The sequence below is a fragment of the Panicum virgatum genome, chromosome 7N (genome assembly GCF_016808335.1).
Source record: "Panicum virgatum strain AP13 chromosome 7N, P.virgatum_v5, whole genome shotgun sequence".
Classification (NCBI taxonomy): Eukaryota; Viridiplantae; Streptophyta; class Magnoliopsida; order Poales; family Poaceae; genus Panicum; species Panicum virgatum.
Genome location: NC_053151.1, coordinates 45,358,797 through 45,372,278, shown reverse-complemented (window position 1 = coordinate 45,372,278; position 13,482 = coordinate 45,358,797). Strand labels below are relative to the sequence as shown.

General features: G+C 45.3%; 1 protein-coding gene across 2 annotated transcripts; it reads right to left on the bottom strand.

Annotated features, from left to right (window-relative positions):
- Positions 1-4,004: 4,004 nt before the first annotated feature.
- Positions 4,005-9,335, bottom strand: LOC120682433 (gamma-aminobutyrate transaminase 1, mitochondrial-like). Of its 2 annotated transcripts, XM_039964347.1 has the most exons (20): positions 9,073-9,335; positions 8,346-8,354; positions 8,111-8,241; positions 7,848-7,932; positions 7,627-7,699; positions 7,445-7,542; positions 7,242-7,334; positions 6,719-6,792; positions 6,526-6,564; positions 6,323-6,411; positions 6,145-6,221; positions 5,982-6,056; positions 5,667-5,714; positions 5,516-5,599; positions 5,351-5,438; positions 5,175-5,253; positions 4,986-5,076; positions 4,815-4,893; positions 4,538-4,653; positions 4,005-4,458 (listed from the first exon to the last, which is right to left on the bottom strand). In XM_039964347.1, the coding sequence occupies exons 1-20, from the start codon at positions 9,115-9,117 to the stop codon at positions 4,384-4,386; spliced, it is 1,548 nt and encodes a 515-aa protein (XP_039820281.1). In that variant the 5' UTR covers positions 9,118-9,335; the 3' UTR covers positions 4,005-4,383. The 2 variants fall into 2 exon arrangements, with proteins under 2 accessions (XP_039820281.1, XP_039820282.1); XM_039964348.1 differs by lacking the exon at positions 8,346-8,354 and having other exon boundaries at positions 4,074-4,458; positions 9,073-9,334.
- Between the last annotated feature and the right edge of the window lie 4,147 nt (positions 9,336-13,482).

Here is a 13,482-nt window from a genome sequence, read left to right as displayed (position 1 = left end):
GGAGGGGCGGCGCGACGAGGAGACGCAGCGGCGGACGGCGAGCTCCGCCGGGAAGGGTCCTGCAGGATGGGAAAGCGGCGATTGAGCGCAGGAACCGGTAGGGGAGAGGGAAAAGGAGCTCCCCGCGTGAGGAATCGGCGAGGGGCTCACCGGAGAGGATGAATCGACGGCGGCCGGCGGCGGCAATGGAGGTGGTGGCGGCGGGAATGGAGGAGATGGGGAGGAACGGCGGTCGGGCGCGGCGCCCTGGCAGGCCGCAGCCACGCTGGCTTGGCCAGCGGCCGCCGGCGTGGCGCGCCGCCCCTGCTGTCCAACGGGAGGGCGAGCAGGCAGGGGAGAAGTGCGGCGGCGCTGCAGGGATGGAGGCAGGGGATGAGAGGATGACAGGTGGGGCCCACCTGCCACGTCAGCGAAAACCACCAACAAAACCAGCCAGAGGGGTAATTTGTCCGGTTTGAATAGTTGATGGACCTTTCATTCCTGGTTTCGTAGTTGAGGGGGGTATTCCGGATTCGTTGACAAGTTCGGGGTAGGGGGGTAAAATGGACTTATTCCAACAAAAAAATACTCGGGCACTCAAAATGACAAAGAAAATTTGTTCCCATCCCACACCAAGTCGTTTTCGCGCATCCCACTTAATGAACACCTTTCCCTTTTGGAGGACGCATTCTCATTCGATATTAATTGTGTTAATTATATTTCGAGGTTGATCACGCTTTGCTTGCGAGAAAATGATGCGTCGATAATGCACGCCAAAAGTTGCTTCCATCGTGCACGTCTTTAGCTAAGAGTTTGGATTACCTTGCAAGCCTACCACTCTGTTCATCCGCAAACAAGGAACTCCAATCATTTTCAGGTGTGCCCTCACTGCCTCCATCAGCATTATCATCAATGCTCCTATCTATCTCTAACCCCAAATTTCAGTGACCATAACCAATTATTCAGAAATCATTGGATGAATCGATATGTGGCTAAAATGAATACGCATGGGCCTTCTGGTATAGGCGAATTCGCATAAGAATTTGTCTCATGCTATCAAAGGCTTTACCTCCATGCTGACGTGTTTATACAAAAGAGTAAAAAAATGATTTTTTTTTAATCTAAGATAAGAAGTAGTAAATGTTAGATTTTCTGACTTGGTCTGCCAAGAAAGACCACTTCAACAGACAATAAAAAGTTAACACTAGCCAATAATCACATCTCGTCAGGCTATTTGCGATAACCTTCGAGTCTACATCAAGCAATATAATATAAAAATCCACCGCAAAAAAACTTTATCAAATACAAGTTATTTTTCTATATATATTATCCGGCTAGGATGGCAGGCACGGCTGGCCACCGCAAAGTTTAAAGAGAGCTTTTGCAAGGTTGGCAGGAGAGGAAATAGTGGTCTGCGTGGCCGGTACAGACCAGTTAAGCTCAGCCACAAGCTCCATGATGCCGTTGGCTTTTGCGTCTCGTCGGGCCCACGGCGCAGTGGGCGGCGGGGGATAATCCGCCGGCCACAGCCACACCCCCACCCTGTCACTGCCTGCAAGTACTTGACTCTAGCTGCTCAGCTCAAGAACATCAGCGAGCAAATGGAGAAGCTTAGTTTAGTTTTAAAAACATCAGCGAGCAAATGGAGAAGCTTAGTTTAGTTTTATTTTTGCGTTGTCTGAAAGGCTTCTTTATTATAGATTCTTCTTGTATTGCTTGGGCAGTTTCTTCAGACCTTTTGTTTCTAGCTCACACCATACTTCCATATCTCACAGCATCCTTTTTTTTCACAAATTTGTAATTCTTTTTAGCAGATAAAATCAAATTCAGTATTTTTTTGAGCTCTTTTACAATGATTGTAAAGTATCAATGGGTACTTTCGGGTACTTTTACGTTGAACTTTTTTCTAGCCGTTGATCTATGGAAAGTATTTATAAAAATTAATATTCAGTCTCATTTTTTGGTATTTGGTCCCACATTTTGGGAAGCTGGATTTTATTAATATTTCTACCTTCACCACCGTAGGATTTTATCAGATAGACAGCTTTAATTTTTTTCAACCATCCTAAAATTTTAGGAAGCTAGGGTTCGAATGGTGAAAGGAATGTCCCAAGAAATTAACTACGTACTACAGTTGGCAGACGGTGTAGCACATGTGCATTAGTACTTGCTTTGCTGCTCACAGAATCCCTGCTACTGTTGTCCTCTTGCAATCTTACGGGTCTCTAGATCTGAAACTCTTGCAACACCACTTGTCCTGCCCATTCGACACTGTGCTGTGGCAACCCCGGATCTTGCTGGTCAAAAAAATGGTCTGAATCCCACGCAGATTTGGCGAATTCCTGAAGGCATGTGTGTAAAGCTGCGGCCGCAGGTGACCCGGTCCATGTGGACAAGCAGTTCAGATGTCCTGAAGCATCCGATGCGGCATCATTGCGCGCTGATTAGTGATTACTGCCCGTAAGCACACTTTCTCACTGGCCAAGTCACCACGCTTTGTCCCAATGAAGTGTCAAATGCTAGTCAGCACACATCCAGCCAGGTTGGCCCTTTTTCTGTCCGGGTGGTTTGAAACTCTGAAACCGCCTCTTTTGTCTCGCCCAATTGCCCAAACTCGTTCAAAATTTCAGTCGTACCATTCAAATCAACGTAAGCTGAACTTGACAAAATCCAAAGCAAGGCCGGCCGGTAGCTGACTAGCTCGATGCCGGTCCCGTTATGGTGTACAAACTGTCAAACTCCTTCCTTTTTTCAACTGTGAATCCGTCAGCCACTAGTCTAGGTTTTGGACTGAAAATTCTTCAACCGCCCCCCTGCGCTTTTCCTCTTCCTTTCATCATCATCTCCTCTCTAAAAGTCCTACTCCTACCAACAATTTGGACTCGGATTTCGGAAGCTTTGGTGCCTCACAGAAGCTCTTCGAGCAGGATTTGAACTATGTCACGTGAAATTCCTCGAATATTTGGGCCGTCGAGCATAGTGTGCCGCTGACTCGCTGGTGAAGAAGAGTCACCGGCTGGCCTGTTCCTTTCAGGTTTCAGGTACCGGCTGGTCCTTAAAAGTTAAAACCGCAGCAGGCCCGGCCGGCACCGAAAGGCGGCGAGCCTAGTAACCGTCAAGCAAATCGGATCGGCCCTTTCGCGCAACGCTGACGTGGACGACACCTCTTCTCCGGGCCCACGGCCACCGCCCAGTGGGCTTTCCAGCTGGGACGCGGACCCCGCCATGTGTACTTTTTTTTGTTGAGGGCGCCCGCCATGTGTACTTGCCTGGCCCGGCTGAGCACGTCTTCGCGCCCGATGAATGACGCCTGGGCCCAGCCCGCCAGTGGAACAGAGCGCCCGTGCACAGCGCGGAACAGTTCCCCCGCCAAGGGGCAAGGGCCCAAGACGCCAAGGCCCTTGCTCGCTGCCCGTGCCGTGCCTGATGATTCGCTGACGTCATGAGCGTGCTGCTAGGTGACTGGATCCCACAACAGGCAGGTCGTCGTGCGTGGGGGCCACTGAAATATGGGCCCACTTGAAAGGGTGCCGAAAGCAACACTTGACTGGCTAGCGGCTTACCGGTTCAGGATTCGAGCAATGAGTCTATTGTTGGTGGAATAGCCCAACTCATGAGATTAATAGGTCTCATGTAACGGTCCAATGATCTATTTGTAAATATTATACCCATCAGGGGGCCGGGGTTAAATTTCCGCCCCCTCCCCTCCTATATATATATATATATATATATATATATATATATATATATATATATATATATATATATATATATATATATATATATATATATATATATATATATATATATAAGAGGCTCAAAGGGTCAGAGCGGGACTCTCTCTCCCTCATGATGAGCATTCTCTCTCTTGAGTGACTCTGGTTTTGGGTACCTTCGGTGTCTTTCTTCCTCACTCTCTCTGCTGCTTGGCGGAGTCTTCTCCCCAACACCTATGACTGGATTTCTCGACACTTTTCAGCATAATTGAGTTAGTATATCAAAATTATAGCACAAAATTGCAGACATGGTTTAAACTGCACCCCTTTAATTTTATTTGTAACCACCTTTTTTTCATTACAAGGTATGTATTGGAGTTTTTTTTGAAAATGTATCGGAATATTCTACCAATAAGGATTATGAAATGCATTATCTTCAGGAATAACAGGGCAGCACACTTTTGAGATATTTGTTCTCATCAATAAGGTTTAAAAACATCTATGTCCTTCATATTACTGGTCACCGTTGCTAAGTGATAGAGCAGCTGCTACCTTGCACAGTTGTTACCCATCAAAGAACAGTGCCCGTTGCAGCATTATTGCCATCTCCCAGCCCCAAACTTATTCTTCTGTACATCCGCTGTGTTCGTCGCTGCCTGACGTTTATCGTCGTTGTCGTCGTGCTTGGCTAACTCCTCTTGGATTTCAGCTCCGCCACCCTCGCCTCCGTGGCCTTAAGGGCTTCCCCGTAGATGCTCACCAGCTGAAAGCAAAGCAATCAGTGTTACCAGGATACTCGAGACTTGAGAGGGCAATGGTGACACTGGAACCACTGATCTTACCTCGTCGACTTCCCCAGGTGTCATGATCAGTGTCGGCGACATCATGATAGCGTCGCCGGCAACCCTCACCAGCATGCCGCGCTTCTGGCACTCCTGCCCAAAGATCGCACCAACGCCTGAAAAAAGTATCAACCGACAATACACACACTTTAGTTCCCGGCAGATTCAGGTTACGCTTTGGTTCCAAGATGGTGACTTCTCTAGGTACCTTGGAACAGGATTAGTAAGGGCTAACTCAAATAAATTTCACTGAGTAGTAGCTGCTACATCTACTTACCCCATTCAGCAGGGAATACATCAGTTGGGGACTTGTTATTGGTGAATTCAGTTCCCATTATCATCCCTAAGCCACGTATCTGCGGTGCAGGAGCACTGTAGTCATGTATTTGAACAAGAAGAGCCTCTAGCCTCTGGGTAGGTTTGGCAATTCAGAAATAGAGATACACACCTCCCCGATAATTGGACTGTCTGCAAATGCCCTAATTCCATCCTGAAACTTTGGAGCAATCTGCCTGACATGGCCCGGAATATCCCTTTCGCTGATGCCATTTTTGCAATGCGTTCATCAGGAACAAGAGATATATAACTCAAATAGGTGTTGGAACACTGTATCATGTTACAAAAAGGTCAAGCATACCGATAAATTTTCAGAGCTTCTATGGCCACAGCACAGGCAACTGGATGGCCCGAGTATGTAAAGCCATGAGCAAATGAACCTGCGACAAAAGGAAACACGTCACCTTCCAGGAAAACTCACCACATGCCAATGCAGAAACATTATAATTGAGCTCACATAAATCAGCATCAACTTACCAAGCTTATTGCTCTGGGAATGAATCACATCTGATATCTCTGGGCTAACGAGAGTTGCTCCGATGGGTACATAGGCATTTGAAAGAGCCTGTTAAAATGGAATTGGCATGACTCATTCTACATTATAAGCACTATTCACGAATACAGTGGTGCTGAACAATTCACCTTAGCTAGTGAAACAAGATCCGGTTTGATGTTATAATAATCAGATCCAAACATGGTTCCCAATCTTCCAAATGCAGTGATGACCTAGAATGAATTGACAGTCAACACATGCATTGGGACATTGTTTGATTTCATAGAAAGTGTTAAATACCTCATCTGCTATGAAAAGAATGTCATACTTCTTGACCACTGCTTGAATCTGTTGTTAGAAAACAAAATGACATACAATAAGCAATCAGAAAAAGAATTGAAGTCATTGACGTAGTCCTTTGCTAATACGCCAGCTCTAGTAGTTCATGAACAACACTATTTTTCAGGAACCACTACGATGAAATGAAGGGCCCTCAAAAGAAAATGAAATGAAGGAAGAAAAAGGGAAGAGGCAAAGAGAGACAGGTCAACAAAGCAACTATACTTTGAGAGTTCAGTTTGCTGATAGGAGACATCAGGATTCATAGTAGATAACCTTGTCAAAATAGGTCTTTGGAGGAGGGATGACACCACCAGCACCCATCACAGGTTCAGCAATGAAAGCAGCAATCTGATAAATCAAAGGTAACACATAAGGAATGTAGTAAGCTTTGGAACTATTAACAGCATACAAACGAGGTTGGTCATAAGAACTTTACTGTTTCTGGTCCTTCTTTGAGAATAAGATTCTCTAAATTTGTGGCAAGTCTAGTAGCAAATTCTTCTTCTGTCTCACCTGTTCCCCACCAAATAATTTATTAGCAAAACATGCTGGGCTGAATTCATACAGCAGCTTTGTTTCTGAAATTCATCTAGCAGAACTTTAAATCACATTACCAGGTAGATGATAACGCCAGTAGTGAGGGCAGTCAGTGTGCAGAACAAAAGGTGCTGGCAGATCAAACTTCTGGTGCAGGGCAGGAAGACTGAAGATAGAGTGGCATTTAGAGAACTATTAAAGATCCATATATGAGAGCTTTTAGACATGTTTTAAACATGTATGCAGACAAACTGGCTTATTTTTGTAGGACAGTACTCACCCAGTTAAGCTCGCTGATATCAATGTAGACCCATGGTATCTGCAACAAGTGTAAAAAGCAGTAAAAATGGAATCCCAAAAGCTTCCAGATTTTCATAGAACTGAACAACTTGTTGTTTTTCTTAAAAAAAAAAATCTGCAATGGGCATTTATGTTTTGTCAAGAACATAAGTTGATAATTGTACAAAGCTTACGCTTTTGTCCGTGCAATAAATTTCTTCTTGTTTGGCCTCCCCAATGCATTGTTATAATACCATACCAGTTTGACCTGCAAAATAAAAGTGTCAGCCCATGTGAGAAACAAAATCATGTGTACATCAGAGAGAAGAAAAAAACACATTTAAATACTAGAATAAAAAACCTCAAGCATTTGCCAGTGAGCTAGATATATTGCATAGAATACTTGGGGCACAATGGCCATATATCAGAAAACCATGATTAATGAACCAACAACCATTTACTAGTAATGGGAGGGCACAGGCATATTTACTTTTGAAAGCTGGCAGACATATTTCTTTTGCAATGTGTAAATACCACAATTCCCTCTAGTTAATAAGTTTAATTACTTAATGATGAGAGGCTGATGCAACAGTCACTATTTAAGCAGTTTCAGTTATTTGAAGTGAAAATGAAGAACAGTAACGGCAAGACCATTGATGACATGAAATGTTTGAACTGTAAATTGCAGAAAATGGTAGGTGCCATTGATAGTCACACCTGAGAGTCATTTGCTTCTGAACCACTATTTGTGAAGAACACTTTTCCCATTTCCCGTGCAGTGAACATGCTAAGAATCTCCTGCGCAAGATCCTGAAAGCAGTAGCAAAGCTCCAATCATCAGTTGGATGGTGATTTTCAAAGCCACACTGATTTCAAACACGACAAAGCTACTATTTGATGAATGATCCAAGAAAATGTACCAATGAAGGTCTGGTTGTGCGGTTCCAAAAGGAATGATAGAAGGGTAACTTGTTTAATTGATCAGTTGCTGCTTTGACTAATCGAGGCTCGCTACCACCTGAACGTAATAGAAGCAGATCTGACATTACTAAAGGTGCAGAAATAAATGGCGTCTCATTGTCACCGAATCGTGTGCCCATACCTAAAGCTGTACACCATAGTCCTGCAAGAGAATCTAGGTACTTATTTCCATTTATGTCATAAACATAGGAACCCTGTATATAAAAGCAACATGTTAGACTGAGGAATGTAGTCCACCAATGTGAGAAAAAGCTTGTATATAGAATATTCAGCATTCTAAGCTTTCAATACTGCATTTCAAGGGATGTAAATCAAAATAATGCCAAAGCTCAGAGTCACAACCTCAGATCTCTCGATAATCAGTGGATGCAAGTCATTGCTCTGCCAGCCAGCTGTAAAGGGTGCCAACATGCCATGCCCCTTAAATCTGGACAGATGACTTTGCAAGTCAGCAACAGGCAATAATAATTTACATAGTAACCCAATTCTGCATTAGTCAGTAACAGGCAATAATTTACATAGTAACCCAACTCTGCATACAACACTATGCATGTAATAGAATACAACTGTGAAGAGATTCCAGCAAAGAGAAACGAATGGCGTACCCATTTTCTTCAGTTGAGTCAGATTGGGCAGATGACGCTGAACTAAAATGTCTGATTGATGTATCCGACAAACATTCTGCTTGCCCTTGCAAAGTTGCTGTGCTGGTTACATACTTCACCAAGCTGCTTGCCTGTAAATTGGCAGGAAAGAGGAACACATGAGCTGTGACGATGGCAAACCTTGGCAGGTGTCTGAAGTCTGAACGACAAAGGTCGAATATTCATGCCATAGTACCTGTAGCCACTACATGTTCAGCATTGAACAAAAAGCATCACACTTTGTACATGAAAGTCAAATGCAAGAAAGGTAATCAACTTTGCATCACATAGCAGATACACTAGGAACGAAAAAGTTAATGTAACGAACCATACAGTACAATCACTTGTAAGCAAAATAATATGAGAAAATTGGGAAATTTAAGGGGAGCAAAAACATACTTCGAAACATTGCTTTCCTCTCTCTCTTTTTTTCGCCCGAAAATTGCAAAAAAGCTGGGTATTTTTCCCCTCAGCAGTCAGGCCACAGTTTCAAAACTAGGAGTTCGTAAAGTATAATCCGATGAGTCAACTGCTACCTCCATGCAGTTGCGAAATCTAAATAGAAACTGTATACTATGTGTAATTTGTCGTATCTTTTACGATACTGCACCTCCAAGTACTCCAGGTAGTCCACCAGGCGTACACGAGAGGGAACTCGCCCAGAAGAGCTTTTAATGAAAAAAAGCATAATTACCCAATTCTACCTAAACAGAATCCCCACTTTCCTGAAGCGGCGAACTCCAAGATTCCGATCAAAAATACCGTCTCCTTCCCAACTCAGGCGAAGAGAAGGCGGCTCCAGCTGCCTCATCTCTCAGGCGTAGAGAGAGAGAGAGAGAGAGAGAGAGAGAGAGAGAGAGAGAGAGAGAGAGAGAGAGAGAGAGAGAGAGAGAGAGAGAGAGAGAGAGAGAGAGAATCGTCACCTGGGCGGAGGCATTTGATCGGAGCAGGCGCCGCGCGATCACCATCTTCCCCCGAGACGGAGACGAACGGCGGCCTTACGAGTTGTTGGAACCAGGAAAGGAACAGCGCGAGAAGCGAGGGGTTACGGCCAAGCGAGGAGGTGGGAGGCCAAGCGAGGAGGAGGGCGCACTTCGCGGAGGAAGACGTGTCCTATTTTGTCTATGGAATCTCCTTCCCCCTGCTCCACTGCCCACTCTCGTCACGGCAACTCAGACGACGACGGAGGGAGGAGGGGAGGGTGGAAAATTGGAAAAATTGTGCGGTGAAACAGCCGGACTCTCGGTATATGGACAGAGGAAGGAAAGGACGATGAGAAGTTATATTCCTACCTCGGTTGTTTGCGAGTTTTTACCAAAATTATAGATTAGCTCGGAGTATAAATACGAGGAAGCATTTTATTGCAAACCTCCGTATTAGAAGAATAGGGAGTAATCATCTCTCATACATGTGTCTTCTACTTAACTTTGTACTGGTGCTTGTTGTGAGAGGTGACAGAGGCAGAGGATTCAACTGTTGTCGACGTGTACGTCCACAACACTGAAGCCGCCAACACCAACATCATCGGCACGCGCTGCCTTCAACATCATCGTCATCAAGCAGGCAGGTCTACGATCATGCCTAGTATGCCCGTCCTACGCGGTATGTATCTGCTGATAACTCTCGTACGTGAGGGGTCTCAACAATTCAGCAAGAAGGTAAGTGGTGCGAGACCTGGCACAGGATACAAAAGCAAGTATTGTGTGTTTGCAAAAAACGAAGATGCAGACAATTGATAGAGCTGTCATATTAGAAAGCTTGGGACAGCGGTTTGCTGGGCAGTTCGCCTTCTTACCGGCAACAGGAACCAGGGGTGGAGCTTTGCTAGCGGTGGATGAGAACTACTATAGGATTGTGCAAACTGATATCAGAGTCCATTCAGTATCAGCACAAATTGAAACAACAATGGGTGTAGGGAACTGGTGGCTAACTGTAGTCTATGGGCCACAAGAAGACCATGAGAAATTGCAATTCCTGCAAGAGCTTAAAAGCATCAGAAACTGCATACCAGAGAAATGGTTGGTCATCGGAGATTTTAACCTGATACTGCAGGCGCAAGACAAGAGCAACACCAACCTGAATAGGCGAATGATGGGTGCTTTCAGAAGTGTGTTGGATGAGCTAGAGATGAGATCAGTTTGCAAGGGAGGCGCTTCACCTGGTCGAATGACACCACGCAGACCCGCATCGATCGCGCATTTTGCACTACTGAATGGGACCTTATGATGCAGAGCTGCTCTCTGCAAGCGCTTTCATCGCTAGTTTCTGATCACTGCCCCTTGCTACTTGTTGGCAACACAGATGCAAAAAAGTACAGCGGCTTCCGATTTGAGATTTTCTGGCCGAAGGTCCAAGGGTACCAAGAGGTAGTCCAACAAGCCTGGGAACGTGGGGTCACAACAGTAAACCCGTTCCTCAGGCTACACATCAAGCTGCAGCGCACCGGAGCAAAACTGAGACAGTGGTCCAAATCGAAGTTTGGGAATGTTAAGCTGCTGCTCTGTGCAGCAAAGCAACTGATAGGCATACTGGATGTAGTGCAGGAGTTCAGGCAGCTCTCCATGCTTGAAGTACGACGTGATCTTAAAGCACGTTTCTTGGGGTTAACTGCAGTTGAAAAGATCAGAGCCAAGAAGCAATCTAGGATCAGAGGAATAAAAGCAGCAGATGCACAGACAAAACTTTTCTTCATGCAAATCAACGGTCGGAAAAGGAAGAACTACATCAAACACCTGCTAACTGAAGATGGGCAAGTGCACACACATACAGAGAAGGAGCAGCACATTTTTGACCACTTCAGCAAGCAGTTCGGGCCACCTGAGGCAAGACAGTTCACTTTAGACTGGGACAGACTCGGTTTGCCCAGCCATGATCTTAGCGCCCTGGAAGATGATTTCACCGAGCAGGAGGTGCATGCAGTGATCAAGGAGATTGCGGCTGACAAGGCACCCGGCCCGATGGGTACATAGGAGCGTTCTACAAGGAGAGCTGGCAGCTAATAAAAGATGATCTGCTGGCAGCCATCAACTACTTTTACAACCAGCACGAGTAGCATTTCAAGACAGTAAACACAGCACATCTAATCTTGATCCCAAAGAAAAGTGATGCCCGGAAGATAGGGGAATACCGGCCAATAAACCTCACCCACAGTGTTGCTAAGATTGTCTCTAAGCTCCTGGCCACAAGGTTGGCGCCGTTCCTACAGCATCTGATATCAAGAGCGCAAAGTGCCTTCATCAAAAAGCGGAGCATACATGATAACTTCGTATACACACAGAATCTGGTCCAATGCTTGGACAGGCAAAAGATACCAGCACTCTTTCTCAAATTAGACATTTCTAAGGCGTTTGATAGTGTCAGATGGGACTATCTGATGGAGGTCTAGGAGAAAATGGGGTTCGGTGTAAAATGGAGAAGCTGAGTAACCACACTGATATCAACAGCCTCAACTTCGGTCCTACTGAATGGTGGTAGGCGGAAGTGGTTCAAGCATAAGGTTGGTCTGCGCCAAGGGGATCCGTTGTCACCAATGCTTTTCATCTTGGCCATGGAACCGCTGCAGTGCCTGCTAAATTGCGTTGCGCAGGAGGGAGCACTAACACAAAAAAGCACAAGGTCGGCAAGACTCAGAATAAGTCTCTACGCAGATGATGCAGCAATCTTTCTCAAGCCAAACAAAGAGGAGATGCAGGAGATCAGACAGATACTCACAAGCTTTGGAATGGCGTCTGGGCTGCTAACCAATATTCAGAAAAGTGCAGTATACCCTATTTGCTATGCAAACCTCAACATAGCTGAAGTAATAGAAGGTTTCGACTGCCCGATCAAGGACTTCCCGTGTACCTATTTGGGACTGCCTCTACATACAAGAAAGCTTCGCAGAGTGGATGTATAGCCGCTCGTGGATAAAGTGGCGAAAAGATTGCCAGCTTGGAAAGGGAAATTTCTCAATAGAGCTGGTAGACTGACGGTTTTAAACATGGTCCTATCATCCATCCCAACGTACTTTCTCACCGCTTTCCAACCCCAAAAATGGATGATAAAGCAGATAGATAAGCCGAGAAGAGGTTTTCTCTGGAAAGGTACTGAACAAGCCAATGGCGGACACTGTCTTGTGCAATGGAAGAAGGTACAACGACCAAAGAAACTGGGAGGCCTGGGGGTACTTGATCTTGAAAGATTCAGTAGAGCATTACGGCTAAGGTGGTTGTGGTTTTGAATGGAATGATGCTGATCGGCCTTGGGTTGGAGGAAATATTCCGGTGACTGAAACTGACAGACAGCTATTTCGAGCATCTACAACTGTAACTGTGGGGAATGGAAGAACATCAAAATTCTGGGAGGCTACATGGCTAAATGGGCAGGCACCAAGAGACATTGCATCGAGACTGTACAAGCTAGCGTGGAGGAAACACCTGACAGTTCAGGAGCAGATGGAAAACATGAAATGGACTAGAGGACTTTGGAGGATGACATCAGAAGAGGAAATGATCGAGTTTGTGGTACTCTGGGATCTAGTGGAGAGTGTGGAATTAACTCTAGAAGATGATAAAATCGTTTGGAAATGGACATCTCATGGAGACTACACGGCCAAATCAGCGTATGAAATTCAATTCAGGGGATCCTTTTGCTCATTCAGGCCTACTGCGATATGGCGAGCGCACGCTGAGGGCAAGCATAGGTTTTTTGCATGGCTACTGGTGCAAGAGAAGCTTCTAACGGCGGACAAGCTAATGGCGAGAAACTGGTCCTGCAATCCGACTTGCTCCCTGTGCAGCGCCCAACCAGAGTGTGCACAGCACTTGTGCCTACATTGTCCGTTTGCCATGCAGGTCTGGGAGCTGGTCAGAGAATGGACAAATGCGAAGATCAATGTTCCAGTGCAAGATGCGTCGATCCAAGATTGGTGATGCGATACACTAGCATGCCACTCCGTGAAAGAACAAAGACACGTCGCAGCAATCCTCATGTACACCGCGTGGAACATCTAGAAAGAAAGAAACAGAAGGATCTTTGAAGGCAAATCTGCAGAGCCAAGAGTAGTGTTGCAGCTCATCAAGGAAGAAGTGCTCCTGAGTCGGGGCATGCGGTGCCCCCGTTGCATCCTAGTTTATCTATGTCTGACGCTCTTCTTGAGAGAGATGAGTTTGCTTCTATTTATGTAATAACAACTATTGTGAGACCTAGCATTCTTCTTCTTTTTAAATGATATGGCAGTGCTCCTGCCCTAATTTTCAAAAAAAAACTCTCGTACGTGGCAAGTGGAGTAGATCAAATTGGCATCCAACCAACAAGGTACGAATTGTTTAGATAATGTAGTAGATTAGCGATCT